Consider the following 22,987-nt stretch of genomic DNA (forward strand, 5'->3'; position numbering starts at 1 on the left):
GGCAGAAACAGGAAGGAGCAGTGGTCAGGGAATAGGGACAGCCTGGATTGCATCCCAACTTCAGAAACCCATGTAGGTATGTGTTAATCATGAAAAGACCATCTTGCTCTTTCCTGACCCTCAGCCCCATAGCATTCCCTGGTTTACAGGAGGGGTATCCTGCCAAAAGCCCTGAGCAGAGGCTGGGGGGGCTCCCTGCCAGGCTGCCACAGGGAAATGAAATTCTGTGTGGAGCAAAGCGAGTGTCAGGTGAGGGTGCATGGGGCTTTCATCCGACCTTCCCTGGCTTGCTTTTAGTTTCTGCTGGAAGAAGGGTTTGAATGGATGTGTGAGCACAGAGTGCCTCCTGTGGGGCTGCGGTGCAAGGACAGGCAATAAAAACTCAGGGATTTGTAGCTGCTCAGAGCTCACCTGGAAGGGCAATTCCATATGAACAGCAGTCAGCAGGATATTGGGACAAGATTCCCTGAGGTACAGCAGGAAGGGAGGAAAACTCTCTGTGCCTTCCATTATTTACATGCATTGTCTGCATTTGACTGCACTCCATCAGATCAGATACTGCATTTCATTTTCTATCTTTCCTCCAATTAGAAGACTTTCCTTTTCTCCTGGTAATTTTTATGATTTATCCTTTTGTTTCTTCTGTTGGTCTGCCTTAGCAAGGCAGGCGTTCCTTATTGGAATGGGAGCTCCTCGACTGCACAAGGTGCTTTATCCCAAATGATCCAAAACAAAGCCTACAAAGAGCAAATGAAGCCCCAGATCCAGTGTTTATGGTTGCAGGCCTATTAGTGTGCTACTATTATGCCACAGAATCACTAAGTAGAAGAAATTAAATAATGCGAAATGCTTGACTTGCCTTGTTTTGTCCTTCTTTCAGATACGATTTTACAGTCCATTTATTCTGTAGCTACTCTATCTAGTTCATTTTATTCTCCCTGAAACTGCACACCACATGAGAGTTTCTGGGCACAATTACGTGCATTTAGGGAGATCTCCATTTTCCTAAGGAAGCTCTTTAGTCTCCTCCCTTCCACCTTTCTTCCTGGAATGTGGGTCAGTACTCTGTGTCTCCTGGAGGATTCATCCAGGCTTGCAGAGTGCCAGGACTGCTCCTTTGCAGGGCAGGGATGGTCACCCCAGTTCTTTGGCTGCTGTAAATTCCAGCTCTCATCCCTGTAAATGCAAGGATGGGGCTGGGGATGGGCCAGCAGCCGGGGCTCTCGGCACTGCTGTTCCCTGGAGTGCTGCTGCCTGCCTGGCCCTGGGGATTCTTTGGGATTAAACCCCTGTACAGCTCGCTGCTGCTGCTCAAGGAGGGCCTGGCCGGCTGTGGGGAAGGTCAGGATTCCCGTGTCACCTGGCAGGGCTGCACGCTGTCCCTGAGCATCCCGGGGAGTCAGCTGCTTCCCTGCGCACCCCCTTCTCCCTGGGGCACTGCTGCTATAAATAACTCCTGGAATCAGGCTGGGAAAAAAGCCATGACTAGCTCAGCAAGGGCTCACATCTGCCTTTTGAAGATACGGGTGCTGCCGTGGGATTTAGGAAGGGTGGCAGGCAAGTCTGTGTTGTGTGGGGTGCCATGGTCACAGCTGTGGGGGAAAAGGGGATGGATTTGTGCTGGCACGTGGTGAGGGACTCTGCTCTCAGGGGGCACTGGAGGAGCAGCCAGAGAGCAGATCCCACCAAGTCCATTGAATCTCAGTGTCGCTTGCAGTCATTAATGGTTACATCCACACACAGATGCCCGTCAGAGCCGCTGGGGGCGCGTGGGGAGCAGGGCTGCGCGTGGGGAGCAGGGCTGCGCGTGGGGAGCAGGGCTGCGCGTGGGGAGCAGGGCTGCGCGTGGGGAGCAGGGCTGCGCGGGTCTGACCTGTTCCTCTGTGCCACAGGCCTGAAAGCTGGCGATGAGGTGGTGGAGCTCAACCAGCGAGGCGCCGAGGAGCTGGACTCGGCACTGCTGAGGGAGGCCCTGGCGCAGCCGGCGCTGCGCCTCACCGTGCGCACCCACCCCGAGGCCCAGGAGGGCCCGGGGCTGGGCCAGCCGCCCCCGCGGCGCCCCGAGAACCCCCCGGAGCCCGCGGACGGCGCCGCGGCCCTCGCCGGGGCCGGCCAAGGTAGGGGCGCGGGCGGGGATTGGGAGGCGGATGGGCACACGGTCCCGGAGCTCTGGGAGGTGTCCCAGGGGTGCCCCTGAAGGGTGGCTGCGCCCACAGCCGGGCTGTGACACCTGGGGCGCCTCACGTCCTCGGGCTGTGCCCACGGACAGCCACAGAACCGACTGCTCCCTTCTGGGCAGCTCAGGAGGTGTCTTCTCCTCTGGATTTGCCACAGGATCTGCGTGTGGCAAGGGGAGGAAGAGCTGAAGTGTTCTGTGTGTGGTTTGGGGCAGCACTACATCAGACAGGTCTCAGGCTGTTGGAGAGTGTCCAAAGGAGGGGTGTGAAGATGGTGAAGGGTCTGCAGGGGCCCTACAAGGAGCAGCTGAGGACACTTGGAATGTTCAGCTGGAATAGAGGAGACTGAGGGCAGTCTCACTGAGTCTGCAGTTTCCTCCAGAGGGGCGGCTCTGATCTCTGCTCTCTGGACAGTGACAGGGAAGGGCTGGAGCTGTGCCAGGGAGGTTTAGGTTGGATTTAAGGAAAGGTTCTTCCCCCAAAGGTGCTGGCACTGCCCAGGCTCCCCAGGGAATGGGCACAGCCCCGAGGCTGTCAGAGCTCCAGGAGAGCTTGGACAGCGCTGCCAGGGGTGCACAGGGTGGGATTGTTGGGGGTCTGTGCAGGGCCAGGGGCTGCACTGGATGATCCTTGTAGGGCCCCTCCAGCACAGGATATTCCGTGGTTCTGTGGTTCCCCCTCTCTGGGGTCAGCCAGGAGCACAGGGGCCCTGTGTGTTAGGTGAGATGCATGAATAACTCACCTAAAGATGGGGATTGACATTCCAGCCTGAGATACCCAGGTGATCCCAGAGCACACTGCCATGGGAAGGGACATTCCTGCCCACCACACTGCCCTGCTTAGAGCAGCCAGCTCTGAATTCATCTATAGCAACTGGGAATTGTTTGCCACGAGTTTGGCTTCCTGAATTTCTATGTGCTCCTCTAGATTTGACAACAAGAGAGGACACTGGTTGTACCTCTTGCTTCAGTTTTTTGGAATAATTTAAAATACAGAAAAAAATCAATGGAATTGGCAGAATGAAGTAGTTTATACATAATCAAAGCTGTTCTGAGCTGAGACTGGCTTTGGGGAGTGTGATATTCATAGCAAGTGGAAAAGAGGGAGCAAGAAAATCTTCCACACAGCTTATTGCAAATCCCTCTGAGGGCACTGCTAAAGCAACCTCGTGTAAGTTATGAACTAAACCTACGAAGGCAGCTAAAATTCGACATTTTCAAGAAATTATCCCCTTTTAATTTTCACAGAAGTTTTCCTAGTTAGGCTTTTGTGCTGGAAAATTGAGGTAGGAAAATCTTGTACATTTTCATAGCTGGCCACAAGATGCCGCTGTTTGCCACCCAACACCAGCTTTTCACAAGCCTCTTGTGTTAGCCTGTGATTTGTCACTGAAACCCTGAGTGCTGGGTCCCCGTGGCTCAGCTTTTCCCTGAGGTCAGTGTCTGCTCTGGGGGCTGCGATTTCTGCGTTCACACATAACCTGGAGCTCTCCCGACACTCACATTCCTTCTAAACGCAGGGAATGCTGGGCTGGGATCTGCCTCTGTTCCCCTCCAAAAGGAGGGGAATATTTCTTCAGGCAGTAGGAGAAGTGCAGGTGTCCCTGGCAGCTTCTGGAAGCGCCTTTAGGTGCCACATGAAATATTTGGGATGGCTTAGCCCGAGGTGGGAGTGAAATCCAGGCTCTGCACCCAAGTGTGTGCTGGGAGGCAGGTGATCTTCTCCACCCGTTTCCCTCTGGTTGTAGAACACAGTGTTTCATTGAAGCTTTTCTTCTTCTGCTGCATTGTCAGGGATCCATTACCTGGAGTGGGATCCACGTGACATTTTAAAAAGGGCTCTGTGCTTGTATTTGGGATATTGTGGTGTTATCTTAGATTTTGGTTCTTGGCTCCACAGCTTCTTGCAGAAAGCAGTCAAGTATGAAATACCCACTGACCCATTTATTTGTGTCCTTGTTGATTCCAGGCAGTTTGGCTGGCCAGGCAGATCAGCTCCATGATTTCTGCTGAGTGCTTTACTTACAGGACACAGGTTCTGCCTGCACACAGCACCTGTGGGCACATCCCTTCCCCAGGGATCCAGCATCTGCTGCTAGGATCATGCTGGTGGCTTAGCATTATCTTCTTCCCTAGCAGTTCTTCATCAGCTCTGAGGGCAGCAAAGGGTAGATTTTACTTTTTGTATGAAGTAAATGATATTGTGTATTTTCAAAATATGAAAGATATGTGTTAGATTTTTTAAGGAAGCTTTCCTGGTGCCTTGCTGCTCAATGGGAGGTCTAGAGGAGCAAAGCAGGGCTGTGTTTCTGGGAGTCGACCTCCCTGGAGTGTCTGCCAGAGCTCTGTTAAATCCAACATCTCTCACAGCTCTTTCATCATCTGGAACTCCCTTGCACATGCTGAGCTTGGGGCTGGAGCTGCAAATCAGCTCTGTGGCCATGGTTGCTTCACTGTGTTTGCTTAACAGGTTATTGTGGAAGTGACCTTGGGTTTTCTCTCTGTGACTGATGTGAGAGCTGCCATCCTGGGCACGATGGATGCTTTCCCCGTGGAACTGCGCTGCCTTTGCAGAGCCACGAGTTTTGTTCTTTTCATCTCTTGCTGCTTTTCCTGGCTCTGGGTTCTCTCCTGCTAACACAGCCTGCATAAATTTGGCTGAGGAGGATTAGCTCTGGTTCTGTCTGGGGCCCCACAGCAGGTTTTCCTTATTGCCTAAAAGGATCAGTGGGGTCTGTGCCCCCTCCCCATGAGGAAAGTGCTGCCTGCCCATTCTGCTCCCCTCGGTGCAGGGAATGAGCTGAAAGCTGGGAACACAGCCTTGGATCTCCCCAGGTCATCAGCAAGGTGTTCTGCTGTTAGAAGGGGATCTGGGAATGGGGGCAGTACCCAGATTTGTTGGTGGGCTCCCCACAGTTCACTCCCTTCTTTCAGCAAGGGGCAGTCTCTGAGGTTTAGGTTTTGCCTGCCCCTGCATTTTGGAGACTTTTAGCACAGGGGATAATGGGAAGCACATAAATCACTCTGCAGAATGGATGAAGACTGAAAAAGAAAGTGCTCCCCTGCTTGGAATGGGTGTATCAGTCTCCTAATAGGAGGCATGTGAGTGTTTTAGGGAGTTTCTTTTGTCACTCAGAGAGCAGCCAGAGGCTGGAGTTATCAACACACAGGCTAAATCCGTGCTGTAAAACTGAAACAAACTTCTACTGCCCTGTAAGAACAGTCACTACTTTTCATTCCATCCTCGTCCATCACAGGCCCCCTTGGGCTGAGTAATTTGGATTTCAGAACCAGATGAGGCCACTCTAATCTCTTCAGGGTTATTTTCAGGAGGCTGACAGCTGATTCCAGATCTTCTGTAGCACCGTTCTCACTCAGTGCTTCATTTAACAATTCCGGGGCACTTCCTGCAGCAGCCACTGGAGGGGTTTGGGATAAGAATTCATTTTTCATCCCGAATTCCCCAAATTGCTGCGCTGCTGCCTCGCCCTCTGGCGGCCGCGCCGGGCTGCAGCTGCAGGAGGTAAGGCTGGGGTTCCCGATTTCCCCATGGAAATAAATCCCTCATTCCTGGCGTCCCAGGGAATTGCATTGTTCGGTGTTTCAGAGTTAACCAGAATTCTTCTGCAGGGAAGAAAAAAGTACATACTCACCTGTTTTACTGCAGATTTATAGGTGACATGTCATCTTAAATAAAAATTTAATCGGAGACACCATTCCCTAGCGACTCCAATCAAAAATGGTGCATTTAATGGCAGAGCCTCTTCAGTGAGGTGCTCTGCTCTCATAACGGGGCCATTCCCTGGTAGCGTTTGGATTAGGGAAGCTGCTGTTCAAGTGCCCAGATAAATGATCCTGGGCTGTTCCTAAAGCCCTGAAGTGCAGGATTCCTGGGTTGTATTTTGTGTTAGCAGGGTGCACACTTTGTGCTGCAGCTGGCAGAGCTTGGCTCAGGATATTTATTCCCACAGCACCGAAATAAGTATATAAATAGTAGTAAATAAATATATAGCCTGGCAGCAAGAAGGAGGCTTTAGGAGAGGTACCACACCTTGTGGAGGTCTCATTAAAACTTTGAGTTACACCAGGCCTGCAAACTGGAAGCAGCAGCAGTCGTGGAAAACTCTAGCCAAGTGCTGGGCTGGTGCCGAAGCTTTCCATGATTGTCCAGGCCTTTAAGCCCCAGCACCTTTGCTCCAGTGAGAGGAGACTTCCTTCTATTGTGCTGGTTGTAGCCACAAGTGGGAGTTATTTAATGGGCACTGGTCACACTGTCACAGGTGTGACACTGCTGAGGCAGCCCGGGGGCTGCTGTGACCTCCCTCTGTGCAGGGGCCACGGGGATTTGACCCCCTTTTCCTGCTGCTTTTTTTGGATTTCCCCTTCTAGTTCCTTAATGTCCCGTGAAGGCAGCAAATGGTCAGGAAGCAGGAAAGCAGCACATTCTCCTGGCGGAGCTAAATAAGGATTCACAGGGCAGAAAGCAGGTGATGGAACGATCCTGACAGAAGTGGGGCGGTAACTGGGAGGCATTAACGGGCAGGAACGTGCAGCTTTATTGCTGTGACTGCATTTAACCAGCAGCACATAAACCTGCTCAGGTCCCTGGCGGCCAAAGACATCAGGAACAGCCTGAGCACACGTGCTCTGTGTCTGCTCCAGTGAAAGATTCCTGTCCGCTGGCCAAAAGTGCAGGAAGCAGGTTAAAAGGGCCTTTGACATACAGGAGAAGAAAAAGGGTGGCTTAAAAGTAATATGAACCATTATTATTACCTGGGTTTGGGGTGAGAAACACTGCAAGGTGCATTGCACACAGCTTGAAAAGGAAAATTAATTGCAGTGGAAAAATACAGACTGTTCTACACAAATTAAGGCTCATAGCACTTATTTTCTCTGTTTTTTTAAATGGATGCATTGAGAGTTCTTTTTCACACGTTAACAGGTAGAGCAGAAAGCTGATAGTGAGATTTGATAAAATCTGGGCAAGGCTCAGAAAACCACTTCTTACAGAAAGAAACACTTCTTCAAATAGATTCTGTGTTGCCAAACAACTCCTCCAGGCACATCTTTTTCCAAGGTAAAACCCTCTCTTTTCAGAAGAGGGGCCTGAGCCTTGAGCTACCTTTTATGTCCTTTGCATCTCATCAGTGCCCACCTTGGCTCCATCCCAGTGTGCAGAATATGTTCTGAAGTTATTTCCAGATTTCTGAATTCTGGCTTTTCCAGATTTTCTCTGGACATAACAAAGTGAGAAATCCTGCACAGTCATGCAAATCTTTAATAATGGGATCTAAAAGCTTGCAGGAACAGCAGCTGAACTTTGGGTCCTGACTCCTAAAAACATCTGAAACTGTGTTTGTTTCCTCAGCAAGTGAGTGTGTCAGGCCAGAAGTGCAGGCAGTGGAACCACCATGTCCCACAAGAGCCAGGGCTGCCTGGCCAGCACCAGGAGCTGCATGCCACAGTTTCCACGTGAAACCACTGGGCTGGAAAGGTCCTTGGCACTGCTCACCAGCCAAGCAATGAACGCTGGATGTCAGAATTTCAATGTGGCATTTCAGCCTTATCTCTGAGCGTGTTCTTGCCAGTGAAATGATGCCTGGTCGTGACCTGTTTGTTTTTGCACCTGTCCTCAAACCTGTGCTGCAAACCCTCCTCGGAGGTCGTCGGGTGCCTCTGGCACAACCTTGTGTTGGAACGTGCTGGTGTTCCGTGGGAGCTGGGTGGCTGCAGGTGGGTTTGGGGAGCTGTGGCCATGCTCTCACACCTGTGTCGCTCCCGGCAGGGCTCTCCCTCTGCAGTGACCCCGACAGCTCGGCCGAGGCGGCCCCAGAGGAGGCAGAGGCGCAGGACCTGGAGTCGTCGGACGAGGCCGAGAAGATGAGCAAGGTGAGCAGATTCAGTGTTCACCTGACAGGGAGAGCAGCCAGACCCGAGCGCCCTTCCTGGGTTTGCTTTGTGATTATGGATGGAACAAGCCACGGCTGTGGTCATGGCACGCCACCAGCTGCCTCTTCAGAAAGATTTGTGCCCTTTTTCCAGGGTGGGTTCACCTCTTCAGTACCGTGTGATAATGTTCCCCACACGGTTTGTAAATGGGCTGGTTTATCGCCTCCATCTCCAGAGCAGTTCCACTAAACCGTGTGGAGTTTTAGGATTTCTTACTCTTTCTTGATTAGGACTGACGTAAGTTCAACTGTCTTTCCTTAAAGCAGTAGCATCGCTCACATGCAGGTGCCTAACTGCAAACTAATCATAGCCAATCTACCTCAGACTGAAGCAAAACGCTCCAGTTGTAGCTAAGAGTTTGTGCAAATGCCTCACTAATTGCCATCGATTAATGGACGTTCCAGAGTGGTTGGTGGTGACAGTGGGTGATGATTGGTGGCTTCTGAGGCACAATCCAGCAAGATTATCTTGATTGCTTTCAGGTATTTGTGATATAGGTGATGCTGAGAGCTCACAGCAGTTTTTCTTCCCACTTAATGCTCTAATGAGAATTACATCTCAATTTGTTGGTGTTTTCCCTCCGGGCATGTTTTCTCTCCTGTTTTACCAAGCTGTGTTGTAGTGAGCTCTGGGCTGGCCCCTTGCTGCTCTGCTGCTGAGAAAGGAAGGAAAAGACCTTGGCCTCTTGTTTCCTGATCCCTGTGTCACTCTAGCCTGGAGTTTTGTCCTTGATAGCCAGACAGTGGAAGTCAGATACAGGAAAACATGAAATGCTTGCAGAGAAGGTGATTACTCATGCAGTTTGTTTCCAGGTTTTATTGAGGAACTTTTTCTTGTAAGTACAAGTAATTTCTTCTTGAGTCAGTGGACATGTTTGTTGATACATTGGGATTTTTAACCATAAAGTTCTTCTTCATTAAGTGGAGATGTTCCTTGTTAGTTTGGGGTTTTTTGACTATAAATTTCTTCTTCAGTAAGTGGAGGTGTTTGTTGATATTTTGGGATTTCTACTGTAAATATGTGGGATTTTCATATGCTCTGAGCAGAGTCTGTTCTGTCAGAGGAAGCTGTGGCAGAGCAGCGAGCACAGCATGTGGCTGCTGGGGAATCAGTGCCCTCCATGGGTTTTCCAGAGCTTGCTTTTCCTGAGCTGTGCCACAGCCTGGGGGGTTTTACCCCTTGTCTCCGGGATGCTCAGAGCTGTAATTGCCTGCAGAAGGCGTAAGGATTACCCGATTAGCTCTGCAGCTCAGCAGATTTAGTCAAACTGAGAAATGGGTGTTAGCAGCTTTAATGCTTAATTTTCCATCCTGGAGGAGTAACTCCTAAGGACCCCTGGTTTCCAACAGGAGGAGCTTCTGCCTGTCTTGCAATGAAATGTTGACATCACTGAGTGCTTCCTTTTGGAATACAGAAATATGTCTCTGTATTTGTGTGGGGTGAAAGGGAGTGAGGCAGTTCTTTTTCTGTTTCAAACTGCTTGAAATGTTCTCCCACAAGTGAAGGACACCAGTTCCTGTGGAATATCTCTAACCTACTCAGTTTCGCAATCTCAGGATGCTGGTGTACCTGCTCTGTGCTCAGTGCCTTCCTTGCTGACTGTAGAAACCCCAAAATTATTCTGCAATGCCTGTAGAAAATTCCAGTATATGGAAGTGGGGGGGAAAAAAAAACCTCAGCTGAGGGCTTTCCTAATCCCTTGGTTTTTCTGTGTGCTTGGGAAAGCTGATGTGCATGGGAAGGAAGGATTCTTGCAATGTGTGTTTTCCCATGGGAAGTCACAGACAGCGAGGAGAAAAAGCAAGGCGTGTTCCTGTCCATGCACTCGCACACCTTTCCATGCTCCTGGGATTATGGTACAGAAGATTAAGGTGGTGTCCTCAGGGCTGTTTCTCAGGGTTAGTTATTTCTGTACATGGCAAGGGGAAGGCTCTGCCCTCGTGCCAGGTTCCCCATTATCCCATCCATCCCTTTTGTCCCATCCACAGCTCCCAGCTGTGGATGCTGCAGCTCAGGGGAGGCTTCCCTTGTTTTTCTGCCCTTTTGGCCACAGCAGGGCAGGAGCACTCCCATCCATTCACTGCTGGGCAGCAGGGGAATGTTCCCATTTTACCAACATCAGAGCTCCCCAGCTGAATGCAGAGCTCCCCTCCTTGCAGCACAGAGGCAGCGTTAGGAGCTGGAGATGCCAAAACAGCCCTTGGGGTGTCCTGTGCCGGTCCTGGGATAGGGCTCCATCCATGCCCAGGGAGCACTGCAGACAGGGACAGCTCCCAGCTTCCCCAGGAAGCTCCCTGGCTCTCCAGCCAGCAAAGAGCTCCCAGGGCAGCATTAATCATTCATGGGAAGAGGAGAGCAGCGAGGTGCTCGCAGCCCGCGTTCATCTGCTCTCGTAGCACCGGCTCTGTGTGAAGGTAAGAGAGGGGAAATCCCACCAGAAGCTGGGCTTGCTCCCTTCTGCCTTTGCCAGGCAGGTGGCAGGGGGCTGTGTGACACAGGAGTCACTGGGATGTGTCCTCTCTCCTCCTCCTCGAGGCTGCAGCTGCCTCTGTCCCTTCCCCCAGCCCAGCATGTGTGCACGTGGGTGTGTGTTTCCTTAAGAGTGGTGCCTTTGCTTCTTAATCTGCAGAAGCCTCCGAGCTGTGGTGGGGCTGAAGGATTTGGAGGTGCAGCAGGAGCTCTGAGGATTCCTCCCTTTTCTGAGAAGCTTGTCTTCTGTATATCCTAAAGGCCTGATAATGCAGAGCTTTCTTCTCCATGGCTGTTCTCAAAGTAATGATTCCATTACATAGAAAAAGGGAAGATGAGGTGTCTCTGTGTGGTCTGGCAAAATACTGGAAACCCTTCTCCAGGGTGGGCTGAGGTGTCAGTGGTGAGGGATAGCTGCTGTTCTCTGGACTCGCTCCCTATCTAATTTCACCCTCTTATCTCTTGGGATGACATCTGTGTGAAGGGTGGCAAGCAAGGCGCTTTCCAGGTGCAGCCCTTTTCCTTAAGGCATGCAGCTGGCCCTGGCCCGAGGTTTTCTACAAGTTGGTTTTGCTCTGGGGTGGACTGCTGGCTTTCCTTTCTGTTCCTGTTCCGTGTAGGAGCCAAGGAGAGGAGAGAGCTGGGAGGGAGAAGAAAGGGTGGGGGAAAGGGAAAGAGAAGCCTGCTCTCTGCCACCTTTTCAGGCTTGTTTTCCTCTAGCACCAAATTTCAGGCTGTTTCTGAAATGGGGGGCATGGGTCCCTCTGTTAGCCACTGTTCGAGAGAACATCAGAAACATTTCACACCACAGTAATTTTTTCAGTGGTTACTTACCCCTGTGGTGACCTGATTATTTTGGCCTTTTCAACATTTAGATTCCAAGGGGGCACCCAGAAAACTGAGTAGATGGGTTCCTGATGTTGCAGGTTGCCAAAGGCTAAAATAGGTGCTGTACTGAATCTCACAATCAGTCTTCGTGTATTTTCTTTTTCCTTTGAATTTCATCGGGGATGTGTTGGAAGGAGTGTTAAAATTGCTGCAGGACGCCAGTTTCTCCCTGTTTCTAATTGCAGACATGTGCCTGTGGCAGTAAAGGCCAATTACCTGGCAGCAGCAGTGCTTGGGGGAGCGCGCTTGATGGGCTCTGTGTGTGCACGCCAGTGCCTCTCGGAGGGATTTTTTCCAAGAAAAGTAGGTCGGCTGCTCTCTGCAGCATTACTCGAGACCAGCATAAGTCTCCAAACCTTCAGTGTGTTGCAGTAGACGTGAAAGGATTAAAGGGGGGATTTGCGGGGTCTGTTTCCCAGCGGCGGAACCGGCTCTTTTAAGTTCCTGTCATTCTGTGCCGGGTCCCCTCCACTGTTTGGTATTCCCGAGCAGTGCCGCTTGCAGCCAGTGGGCTCTGCTGAGCCACAGGCAGAACATTCCTGATATTCCCAGGCTGCCCTCGCTCCGCTGCATCCCAGCCCCTCTGCCGGAGCTGCCTCCCGCAGCAGCGCCCGGCTCCGGCCTCGCCCGCCTCGGGAGCCCGCGGACGCGGTGAGCGGATGGCACGGGAGGGGAGCTGTGCTGGCAGGGAGGTGGGCACTGCCCTGCCCTGCTCATCGCGGCCGGGGGGAGCGGGGGGGAGCGGGGGAATGGCTCAGGGTGCCCGGGAGGAGCGGGGGAATGGCTCGGGGTGCCTGGGAGGAGCATCCCGGGGTGCCTGGGAGGAGCGGGAGGGATAGCCTGGGGTGCCTGGGAGGAGCAGGGAGGTAGCTCGGGGTGCCTGGGAGGAGCAACCCGGGGTGCCCGGGAGGAGCGGGGCGCCGCTCGGAGCCACCGGGGATGTGCCGCCCCGGGGCCGCGCTGCCGGCTCGGTGACAGCCGGTGGCAGCGGCGCCCGGCGCTGCCGCTCCGGCCATGTCGGCGCTCTGGAGGGGGACCCGAAAGCTGCGGAGCGAGAGCGCCGGCAGGGACGGCGACTCCCTGTTCCGAATGCTGTACCTGGTGAGCAGACGGGGCTCGGGAGCCGGCCCTTAGGGATTGTGGTGCTGGGTGATGGGCAGGCTCCGAGCTGCGGGCTGGGCTGGGAGCTGTGTGCCCTGCAGAGGCGCTTTGCTGCCGAGCCGCGGCGCTGACCGTGCTGAAAGCATGCATGAGTTAGCCTGGCTTTGTTCGGGCGGGCACTGCTGCCTGTAGTGTGCTGCCCAGAGGTGCGCGGTGCTGCTCGGGCACCTGGGTGTCTCTGCATGGCAAACAGGAGGAAATGGCTTTCAACAGCCCAAGCTCCCCGCTGTGGGCAGCAGCGCCGTGAGTGTCCTTGATCCTCCTCCGTGGGAAGGATTGGGAGCATGGCTCCTCCACTGAGCCCCTTTCGAGGAGGGGTTAATGCTTGTGAACTCCACTTTGCAGTTCTGCCAGCCCTCAGTCTCGTTTTCAGCTTGCTTGAAGGGATTGCCCACAGGATTGTGCCTGAAGTGTCATGCTGTAATTCTCCCAGAGAAATCCTGGGTTTGTGCTGTCATTGTCACTGCTGGCAGAGCTGGTGCAGGGAGATAAAAGGATCTGTTTCTCTTCCAGACCCTCCCTACTCTATCCACTTTCTCTGGGAAAATGGGGACAGAGAGGTTTTCGTGAAATCTGCTTGAGTGTTTTCACCAAACTAGCTGTGCCCTGAAGCCCTCCATGCGCAGTGTGTCTACTTTGTGTCTGGAAATGGATTTTTGAAAGGGAATACTGGGCAGGCAGGATTGTGCTCAGGGATGAAGCACAGAAGTTGTTGCAGGTGGAGTCATGATTTCGGTTCTAGCAGGGAAACAACAATGTTTTTATTGGTATGGATTGATCAGGTAGCCAAGTTTGCTGGTCAGTATGATGGTGGTTTAACAAGGCTTGATGGTGAGGCTCACTCGGTTGTTGGCTGCAACCTCCCGTTTAGGGATGAGGGTCAGAGAGGACCCTCTGAATTGCTCAGTTCAGAGGGGTTTAGGTGCAGCTGGATCTGCTCTAGTCCCAGACTTGGTTAGTGCTTTATGTCTCAAGGATTATATATGCACGGCCAATGCTTTATATCCCTTGGCTAAGAACAGAAACTTCAGCAAATCCTAACCACTTCCCAGGGCTCTGTGGTGGCCAGGGCCCCCGAGCCTTGAGGGGACACGCTCCCCCTTGGGTGTGGTCACACAGCACAGCTGTTTGTTCCATGGACAAGCAGGAGAGAGCTCTGTGGCCTTGCCTGTGTCCCAGGCGTGTGGGGTGTGCGATGGGCGGGCAGTTCTCGAGGAGATGTGGGGCAGGGCAGTGGGAAGGCGGCGCCGGCCCTGGCTGGAGCCCTCGGGCAGTTTATTGAGCGTGCACAAGTGGAGATAAGTCTTTGGGAAGCCCTCCACACTTCCTTCCTGCCATGTGGGTGTAGCTGCTCCTGCTGGGGCACACCACATGCCTCCGTGGGTTATTTCAGCTTCAGTGCTGAGCTGGTGTTTCACGCCCGGAGCAGGTTTTCGCTCCCTCTTTCTGGGTGACCCATCTTTCCCTGCAGGAGTGTGCACAGGATGGGAGGATCTGCAGGGTGGCAGGCAGGAACTGCTTAAAACACTTGGTTTATTTTGGGGTTTGATTCTGGATTGTGCTTTACGCTTTAGAACTGGTTTTATTTGTACATTTGGATCTTATAGCAAAACACCGCTGGACACATCTGCCTCAGGTAGTGCTTACAAAGCCAAACATTGCTGAGCAAACCCCTGCCTGTCCTGGGTCTCTGCAGGCTCAGATTATTCTATCTGTGCCTTCCCAGCAGAGCAGGGGACTTGGGAACGTGTTTTAACCTGTGCTGGAGCCAGGCTTTCACCTACTGCCCTCAGTGGATTTGGGGCTGTTGGGATCAAGGTCACACCTGCTGAAAACTGATGCAGATCTAGTCTAAAAGTTTGACTGTGCTTTAGACTTAAAAGCACAGCGAGTATAGGTGGAACCTTGCTGAGAAATAACAGGAATTGTTGAATAATTAAGATTAATGCATCTCAAATCTCAGTGACACATGCCAGGAGCAGAGTGAGCTGGAGATGGACTGATCCAACTCACTGCTTCCTCCTGCCCTCAACTTGCAATCTTTTTCCTTTCTTCCACATCTAAGTTAACCCTCAGAAACTGAAGGTGAATACTTTCCCTGTAGTAAAGTGTGTCCAAAAGGCATTTTTGTATAGACAACCAGTTATAATGAGTTCCTGGCTTACACTTGTGTCCTGAAGTAAATGATCCTTTGTGTAATGAGCATCTTTGCTCATGTGCTGTGTGCAGGGGGACCTCAGGGGAGCACTTGCAGCCCTAAGAGACCTCTAAGGAAGAGGGTGGAAATCCTTCCTTGTCCTAACATGGATTGTAGGTGCATGGAGAGGAAATAGCCCTGTGTGAGCAGAGTGCGTGGTTTAAAAAACATGGAGATCACAACTTCCAGCGGGTGGGAATGAAGTGGTGTCCCAGGGGCAGAGCTTTGTCTCCAAACTGCAAGGTGGGGATGTGCTTTATTTTCTCTCTCTCTTTTTTTTCTCCTCTGCTCTCTTTGCATTTCTCTGGTTGAACAGGCTGATTTTGGGTCAGTTGTTTCACAGAATTACAGAATTACCCATGTTGGAGAACACCTCTGAGACTGTGGAGTCCAAACTGTGCAAATCCCCACCTTGTTACCCAGCCCAGAGCACTGAGTGCCATGTCCAGGAATTCCTTGGACACCTCCAGGGATGGGCACTCCAAACCTCCCTGGGCAGCCCCTGGCCACCCTTTCCATGGAGAAATTCCTGAACTGGGGGGCTGTAGAGGCAGTGCTGGGAAATCCCTGAGCCTGGGCTGAGGTTCTCTGGCAAGTGTGGTCACTGGAGCAGCTCTCTTCCCTCCAGGTCTCTGGGAGGGATGGAGACAGCCCACGGCTACCTTGGCAATCCTGGGAGCCTGGGGCTGTCGTCACTGACACCAAAGACTATTCCTGCTCCAAACTCCTCAGTGTAATGAAAGATGTGAGGAAATGAGCTAACACGAGGGGGTGAAGTGAGGATAACTGGCTTTTTATATAGGCAGCTGATTAAATATTAAAGAAAGCAGCGAGGTGGAGCAGCTCTGGGGAACGGCCCTTACGAGGAAGAGGTTCACCCTGCGAGGCACAGCTCCAGACACAGCTTAGGGATAGAGCTGCTTTCCCCAAGAGCCTGTGCCTGGAGCCTGCAAGGCCTTCAGCTGGGCAACTCTGCTTCCCCAAACCCCGTGAGTGGTTTCTGCAGAGCTTTCACAGGAGTGCTGCAGCCCCGACTGGGGAACTGGCAAGGGGCTAGGGTGTGTGTTTTGTTTGCACAGGCATTTTTGGTTCCCAATTCTCGGGCCTCTCTTTTTGAGTCTGTCAATCTTAAGTGCTGGATGAGCTTGTTTTAATTGAAATTCACGTGTCTGAAACCAGGAATGGAGTTGAGCAGCACTGCAATAAATTAGAGTTCTGCAACTGTTTGTGGTTTTTTTTTCCCCCTTTATCCCCAGTCACAGAGAGACAGGACAGACTCTTGTGCTGCCTGTTGAAAAGTCTCTAAGCTGCAACTGCTCAGCTGCAAACCCTCCTCAGCCCCATGGTTCCTCTGGCTGTGATTTCCAGTATTACCACTGCTCTTTCCTCTCCCTTCTCTCCAAAGAGCACAGAGCAGGTCGCAGCTTTCTGTCGCAGCCTGCATGAGATGAACCCCTCTGACTGCAGTGCTCCCCCCCAGGACTGTGCAGGACCCCAGGTGAGCACCATGAGGCAGCTCACGGACGCGGACAAGCTGAGGAAGGTCATCTGTGAGCTCCTGGAGACCGAGCGCACCTACGTCAAGGTAAGGCCCTCAGCCCTCCTGCTGGGCTCTGCTGCCTTCCTCTGCTGCTTCAGCCTGTGCTTCATGTCCCTATCTCATGGTGAACTTGCGTTCAGTTCTGCAGTCTGTGCCTGAAATACAAGTTAAACCCCTGAAACGAGGCGTTTCTAAATGGCTGTTTTCATTTTGAAATGGCTTAGCTGGTGTGCAGCTACTGCTCGCTGAGATCTGGTATTGATTTTGTAGCTAGGAACATGTAAATGTTTCCTTTTCCTGTCTTAAATTGTGTGAGATCCAGCTATTCCGTGTTGTGTGTAAAAAGGCAAAATTCTCACATTAGGTGAGCATCATTTGCCACCTCAGTAAACACCCAGAGGCAGTCTGAGGGACCAACATGGGAATCTTTTTCTGAATTTTTAGGACTTAAATTGTCTGATGGAGAGATACCTGAAGCCTCTACAAAAAGAAACCTTCCTCACACCAGATGAGGTACGTTGACCTTTGCTTGTCTTTTTGCCCGAGAGCTTCTGCCTGCCCCTCCACTCTGCCCACCCAGCTGGGCTTGTTTGGCTGAAATAATTCCAGTTCTTTCAAATAATGGATTAAGTGGAGCATCAGGTCGCTGCTCAGTAATGTCTGCAGCTTGTTTTTCCCTGACATCACATTGATTATACAATTGGACTGAGAATATCTGCAGTTCTAGAAGACACAGTTTAGCCTCAAAGTGGTATCTTCAGATTTCTGCTTTTTTTCTCCTTTTATTAGCTGGATGTTCTCTTTGGGAATCTGACTGAAATGGTAGCATTCCAGGTAGAGTTCTTGAAAACTCTGGAAGATGGAGTAAGGCTGGTTCCAGACCTGGAAAAGCTTGAAAAAGTTGAGCAATTTAAGGTAATAATTGTTTACTTTCATATATTAAAAACACATTATTTGCTTTGTCTCATTGGTTAAATTTTGAGGAGACCTTTAACACTCTCCATCATGTTTTTCTGACTGTTGCCACTGTTCATGTAAATACCTGCATCTGCTTGCATTTAAGATTAATTTTCAACTGATGCTGGTGCTGCTGAAAAATGATCCTGCTGCAGTTGTAGTTTATGCTACATTTAGCTGTATGGAGCACTAGAAACCATGTGCTTTTTGGTTCTATTCTTGCCCTTCTGCCAGATTTCTTGCCTTGAGCTGTCAGGAAATGCTAGAAATGGAAAGTTACATAAAATCTTCGTCCTGACAAGTCTCATGTTCAGAAGCCCTCTGGGGCTGCAGATCAGAACAATACATGGAATTCTGCCTTTCCACTTTCAATCCATGGTGGCAGATACTTCTACCTTTCAGCAGGTGTTCATCTCCACAGGTAGAAATGTAAACTGCAGCTCTGTGAACTTCATTTAAAACCCAGGGAAACGTGGAAACAAATTCCATTTTGTGTCTAATGCAGTGGTACTGGTAGTGGAGGCATGGCAAGGAGGTGACAGAATGTTTTTCCTTTGGGGAATTCCACTCTGGCTCTGAGCACCACTCACCCTGGTAAAGGTCAGGATGAGTAGTAATAGTAATAATAATAGTAATAATATTAATAATGATTCACCTGGCCCCTGTGTGCTCTGAGCTGTGAGAGAGCAGTACCAGTGAAGGGTCCTTCCAGAGAAATCTCCACCTTCTGAGTGCTGCTGCTTCCAGTTCTTGCCATAAAAACTGCACCAAGCTCACTTTCAGTTCTGCCCCTGGGCCCTGTCTGGAGGCAGCAGGGTGTGAAATGTGGGGCTCTGTGGTTTCAGTTCTGCACTTTGCTTCCCCCTCTCCTACTCACTGTCCCCAGGCTGCCCACATGTGGCCTCAGCCCCTCACCAGCTGCTGTCTGGTTCCTGGGACATTCTGGCATTGTGGTTGACCCTGAACACCACCTCATTTCCAAGCAGGTGAAGCCCTTGGTGTGTTTGTGAGGGATCCAGCCCTGTCTGTGCCTCTGGCCATTGCTGAGCTCAGTGAGGCTTTGAAGTGCAGCTCTGGAGCTGGGAGCCCAGTCCTGTGGAGTTAGTGCTGCCTCCAGGATGGCACTGGGCTGCTGATGCTGATTACAGAGGCTGAATCCACACACCAGGGCTGGGCCTGCTTTGTGGTGGGTGAATCATGGAGTCACAGAACGGTTTGGGTGGAAGGAACCTGCAAAATCCCCCAGTTCCACCCTTCCACTATCCCAGGTTCCTCCAAGCCTCATCCAGCCTGGCCTTGGGCACTTCCAGAGGTCCAGGGGCAGCCACAGCTTCTCTGGGCACCCTGTGCCAGGGCCTCCCCACCCTCCCAGGGAACAATTCCATCCCAATATCCCATCTAAACCGACTCTTCTTTTAGTTTGGAGCCATTCCCCCTTGTCCTGTCACTCCAGCCCCCTGTAAAGAGTCTCTCTCCATCTCCTTGCAGGCTCCCTTCAGGCCACAGTGAGGTGACCCCAAAGCTTCTCCTCCCCAGGCTGAACAATCCCACCTCTCCCAGCAGAGCTGCTCCATCCCTCCCACCATCCTGGTGCCTCCTCTGGGCTCACTCCAGCAGTGATGTCCTGTTGTGCAAACACAGTAAAACCGTAATTGTCCTGTCCTCCAAAAGCTGGATGGAAGCTTCAGATGACCTGGCTGAAGGCTGAGTAACTCAGGCCTTTCTACTGATGCTTTTTTTCTCTTTTATTCCCAGAAAGTGTTGTTCTCCCTGGGTGGATCCTTCCTGTACTACGCCGACAGGTTCAAGCTGTACAGTGCCTTCTGTGCCAGCCACACAAAAGTCCCCAAAGTCCTGGTGAAAGGTAAGAGCCCCTTTCAGAGTTGTCACAGCCACATGTTGGCTGTGGTTGCTGCACCCCAGACCTCTCAGGGCAGGAATGGGGGCACACACGTGCCTGGCTGCTCTCCAGGAACCTTTGGAGCAGGGAGTTAAGTCTGGAGAGGCTCCTGGGGTGCTGTGTGCCGTGGGTGTTGTGGGACCACCCCCTGGTGACACCTGAGCAGCTCATTACAAGAGGTGGCTCACCCTGCTTGCAGTTTTTCTCTCCCCACATTGGGTTTGTTCTCCCTCGCTGCGTTTGGTTTGTTTTCAGTCACATGGGAAGAGTTCCTGGATGGCAATCACAGCGTGGCTCTGTGCTGATGGGTCACTGTGGGCTCTGGAACCAGGAGTGGTGGCTCTGTAGTGGCCTCTGCATCCTCCTGGAGTTTGTGCCAGGAGTCCTTGCTGGTGGCAATCCCATGGAAGCCCCAGCCAATGTGGTGGAACACTGGCAGCCACTAGGAGAGGATCAGCCTGGGAGAATGTTTTATGGGAGCTGGCAGAATATTTTAGCCCTCTCTCCTTCCTCTTGCCTTCATTCCAATATGCCTGAGTAGTTTCCATGTCAGAATTTCTAGCAGAGCTTGGCTTGCTGAGCTGGAGATAAAAGCCCTGTGGTCTGGCTCCTGGGCCAGCTTGCCTCACAGGGATGGTTTTCCCTGTGGAAGTGTAAATCTCCTGGAGTTACCAGTGCTTCGTGCAATTCCTTTTTGGCCAAGGCATTAAACAAACAAATGGTTCCAGTTGTAGCAGCAATGCCAGTGAGGGAGGAACTCTTTGTTTTCAAACAACATCTGGATGTCTGACAGTCAGAAATTTTGAGGATTTTTGTTTCTTGGTTAGTTTGGAGCTTGGTTTTTTTAATATTTTTTTCTGTGCACTTTTCCTTTTTTTTTTTCATTTTAGCTTGTAAACTTTTATTCCCTGTGCTGCAAAGAATACTTGGCAGCTTTGTGGAATACATAAATAAATGATTTGTTGCTAGTCCATGCTTTCTTTTGGCATTACTTTATTGTACCCTAATGTTAAAGCTGTAGACTAGGTAGATCTGGTTATTTTGCTTTTCTTTCCATTGCTGAGTGTATTTATAAATGAGAAAGCGTTGTGCTTGAATTATGGCATAAACAGAACTTAAAATTCTTTTCCTGAGGTAAATCTCTTCAAAAGCCTGGGAGTGTATTTCAGGTGTCACTTGGTGTCCTAGCTGAGGTGCAGGTGGCTTTTGCATTTGAAACTGAAGTTGCTTTATGGAATCAGGTGACTGCCTGAAAAAAACCCCAACCCCAGCAGGGGACATGACTCTAATAAAAGCAATTGTGTGGAATTGCTCCTGCACTGAATGATTTGTCTGTCTATAAATACAACCTCCTCCTTCCCTCCCTCCTTATGTTCCAGTGGAGGGAGCAACAGAGAAAATGTCAATTTTTTAAATTCGTAGCAGTCAGGTAGGAAAGATGAGGGCAATCAGGTGTCCAGTCTGCCTGTTCTGCCAGAGTCTGGTGCATCAGCCTCAGCTTGCTGCTCCTGCTTCTCTGCAGCTCCGGATGGCTGTGGTGACTCAGTGCTGCATTTCAGGGTTTAATGAGGTAACAAGAACCACACTTGCCAATATTGTGGGTGCACCGTGGCTCAGAAGCAGCGACTTCTCACAAATGTCCAATTTGAGACTTTGCTCAGAGGGAACAGATGATTAAAACAGTTTGTGCTGCTCTGAAATAGTTGCCAGGCCAGAAGTACTCACTGCTGTCTGCAGCTCCCTGGGACAGGGACAGGACCCAGGGAAGGGCTGGAGCTGTGCCAGGGAGGTTTAGGTTGGATTTAGGGAAAGGTTCTTCCTCCAGAGGTGCTGGCACTGCCCAGGCTCCCCAGGGAATGGGCACAGCCCCGAGGCTGTCAGAGCTTCAGGAGAGCTTGGACAGCGCTGCCAGGGGTGCACAGGGTGGGACTGTTGGGGGTCTGTGCAGGGCCAGGAGCTGCACTGGATGATCCTTGTGGGGCCCTTCTAGCTCAGGAAATTCTATCATGGATAGTGAAATCAAAAATTGCCCGTGCTGGAGGTGGATGCTTGCTGTGAAATCCTAAATAGCACATCCTGGGAGAGTGTCAGTGACTCAAATCCTGGAGGGCGTAAATCTAATTCTGCAGGCCCAATAAATCTGCACTTCCTTACAAAATGTCTCCGGATAAACCAATTTAAACCTGGAAAAGTGGCTTTCTCAGGGCAGCAGTTAGGATTTTTCACTGATCCCATGGTTTCCTTTGAATCCTGCAGCCAAGACAGACACTGCTTTCAAGGCGTTCCTGGATGCCCAGAACCCGCGCCGGCAGCACTCCTCCACCCTGGAGTCTTACCTCATCAAACCCATCCAGAGGATACTCAAATACCCCCTCCTGCTCAAGGAACTCTTTGCTCTCACTGACGTGGACAGTGAAGAACATTATCACCTTGATGGTAAGGACTTAACCCCACTTTTCCATGGTTCACCTCTGCTCCTGAACCTCCTGCCCTCCCTTCCTCTCAGAGGGCTAAAATTCCCTTTTGTTCATCCCGTCTCTCTTGCAGTGGCCATCAAAACCATGAACAAAGTTGCCAGCCACATTAATGAAATGCAGAAAATCCATGAAGAATATGGGGCAGTGTTTGACCAACTCATAGCAGAACAAACAGGGGAGAAAAAAGAGGTAAAAATCAGATTTAGAGAGGAAATTGTTATTGTAATGCCTGTTAAACTGGATCCAGTATTTACCTTTCTTACTGTGCCATTGAAGTAGATCCTGGTGCAAGCAGATAAATCCCAGCTTAGTTCAAGACCTGAACTGAACTGAATTCTGACTTCACTGAGGGGAGGGTGGAAGGATGGGATAACAACCCCCTGAACTGGGGATGGCCCTCAGTTTGTCACTCTGGGGGACCATAAGGACAAAGGTCTGGTTGCTGCATTTCCCAGCAGCTGGGAGCTCCTTTCTTAGTCTGTTCCCAGCAGTGTGGTGTCCATAGAGGACCTTTGGGCAAAGTCAAGAGCCACAGCGACCGTGGGGAGGGGGTGCTTTGACCCCTGCACCTGATGCAGTCTCTAAACTTCACCCCAAACTGAATACATGCTTAAATATTCCAACAAAATACAAAGAAACTGGTAGGGAGAAAAAGGGACAAAGGGGAACAAAAGGCAAAGAAAACATCTCTTTTTGACTCCGACTTCCAAGAGTTGGACTCCTGAGTTTAACTTACCCTAATTTATGCTCATTAATTAAGGATTTACATGCATCTGTTTGCAGTCAGCTGATGAAGTACTCCAGAAGTTTGCTGGAGGGAATTTTGTTCAGGACTGGACTTTATGCAAGTTTTCCTGAGCTGAAAACTCCCTTCAGGCTCCTTGAGCTGATTAAAGCCCTGCCTTTGTGCATGTGTTGGTGTTGGCAGGTGGCCGACCTTTCCATGGGGGACTTGCTCCTGCATAACACAGTGATATGGCTGAACCCTCCTGCTTCCCTGGGCAAGTGGAAGAAGGAACCTGAGCTGGCAGCATTCGGTTTGTATCCCAGGACTTTCATTTCACAGCCTGAAAGCATGTATTGAATGCCTAAGCAGATATTGAAAGGAACTGAGCATGGCCTTCCCCGGGTTGGCTGGAACTTAAACAAGGGCTTGTCTCTCTGCTGCAGTGCTCAGTTGTGTTCTCTGGTAGTTTCCCTGGCTCAGGTGGGAGGTTTGTGTGCTTGGGAAGAGAGGAGGCCCATTCCAAACCTCAAGAACTCTCTTGAGGAG

The 22,987-nt window shown here is 51.1% G+C and overlaps 1 protein-coding gene across 9 annotated transcripts in view; it reads left to right on the top strand.

The window, feature by feature from the left end:
- TIAM1 (TIAM Rac1 associated GEF 1) overlaps positions 1–22,987 on the top strand; it is a 152,113-nt gene that overhangs the window by 122,606 nt on the left and 6,520 nt on the right. For 6 of the 9 annotated variants that reach the window (XM_063419452.1, XM_063419448.1, XM_063419449.1 and 3 more), the window contains 9 exons: positions 1,893–2,117; positions 7,962–8,065; positions 16,246–16,425; positions 16,825–16,893; positions 17,170–17,295; positions 19,093–19,201; positions 21,494–21,673; positions 21,785–21,903; positions 22,643–22,751. In XM_063419452.1, coding sequence (XP_063275522.1) covers positions 1,893–2,117; positions 7,962–8,065; positions 16,246–16,425; positions 16,825–16,893; positions 17,170–17,295; positions 19,093–19,201; positions 21,494–21,673; positions 21,785–21,903; positions 22,643–22,751 — 1,221 coding nt within the window. Of the gene's footprint in view, positions 1–1,892; positions 2,118–7,961; positions 8,066–12,316; positions 12,584–16,245; positions 16,426–16,824; positions 16,894–17,169; positions 17,296–19,092; positions 19,202–21,493; positions 21,674–21,784; positions 21,904–22,642; positions 22,752–22,987 lie in introns of those variants that run through there. The other 3 variants (XM_063419453.1, XM_063419454.1, XM_063419456.1) reach the window with 3 other exon arrangements.

The sequence above is a fragment of the Prinia subflava genome, chromosome 25 (genome assembly GCF_021018805.1).
Source record: "Prinia subflava isolate CZ2003 ecotype Zambia chromosome 25, Cam_Psub_1.2, whole genome shotgun sequence".
NCBI classification, from domain to species: Eukaryota; Metazoa; Chordata; class Aves; order Passeriformes; family Cisticolidae; genus Prinia; species Prinia subflava.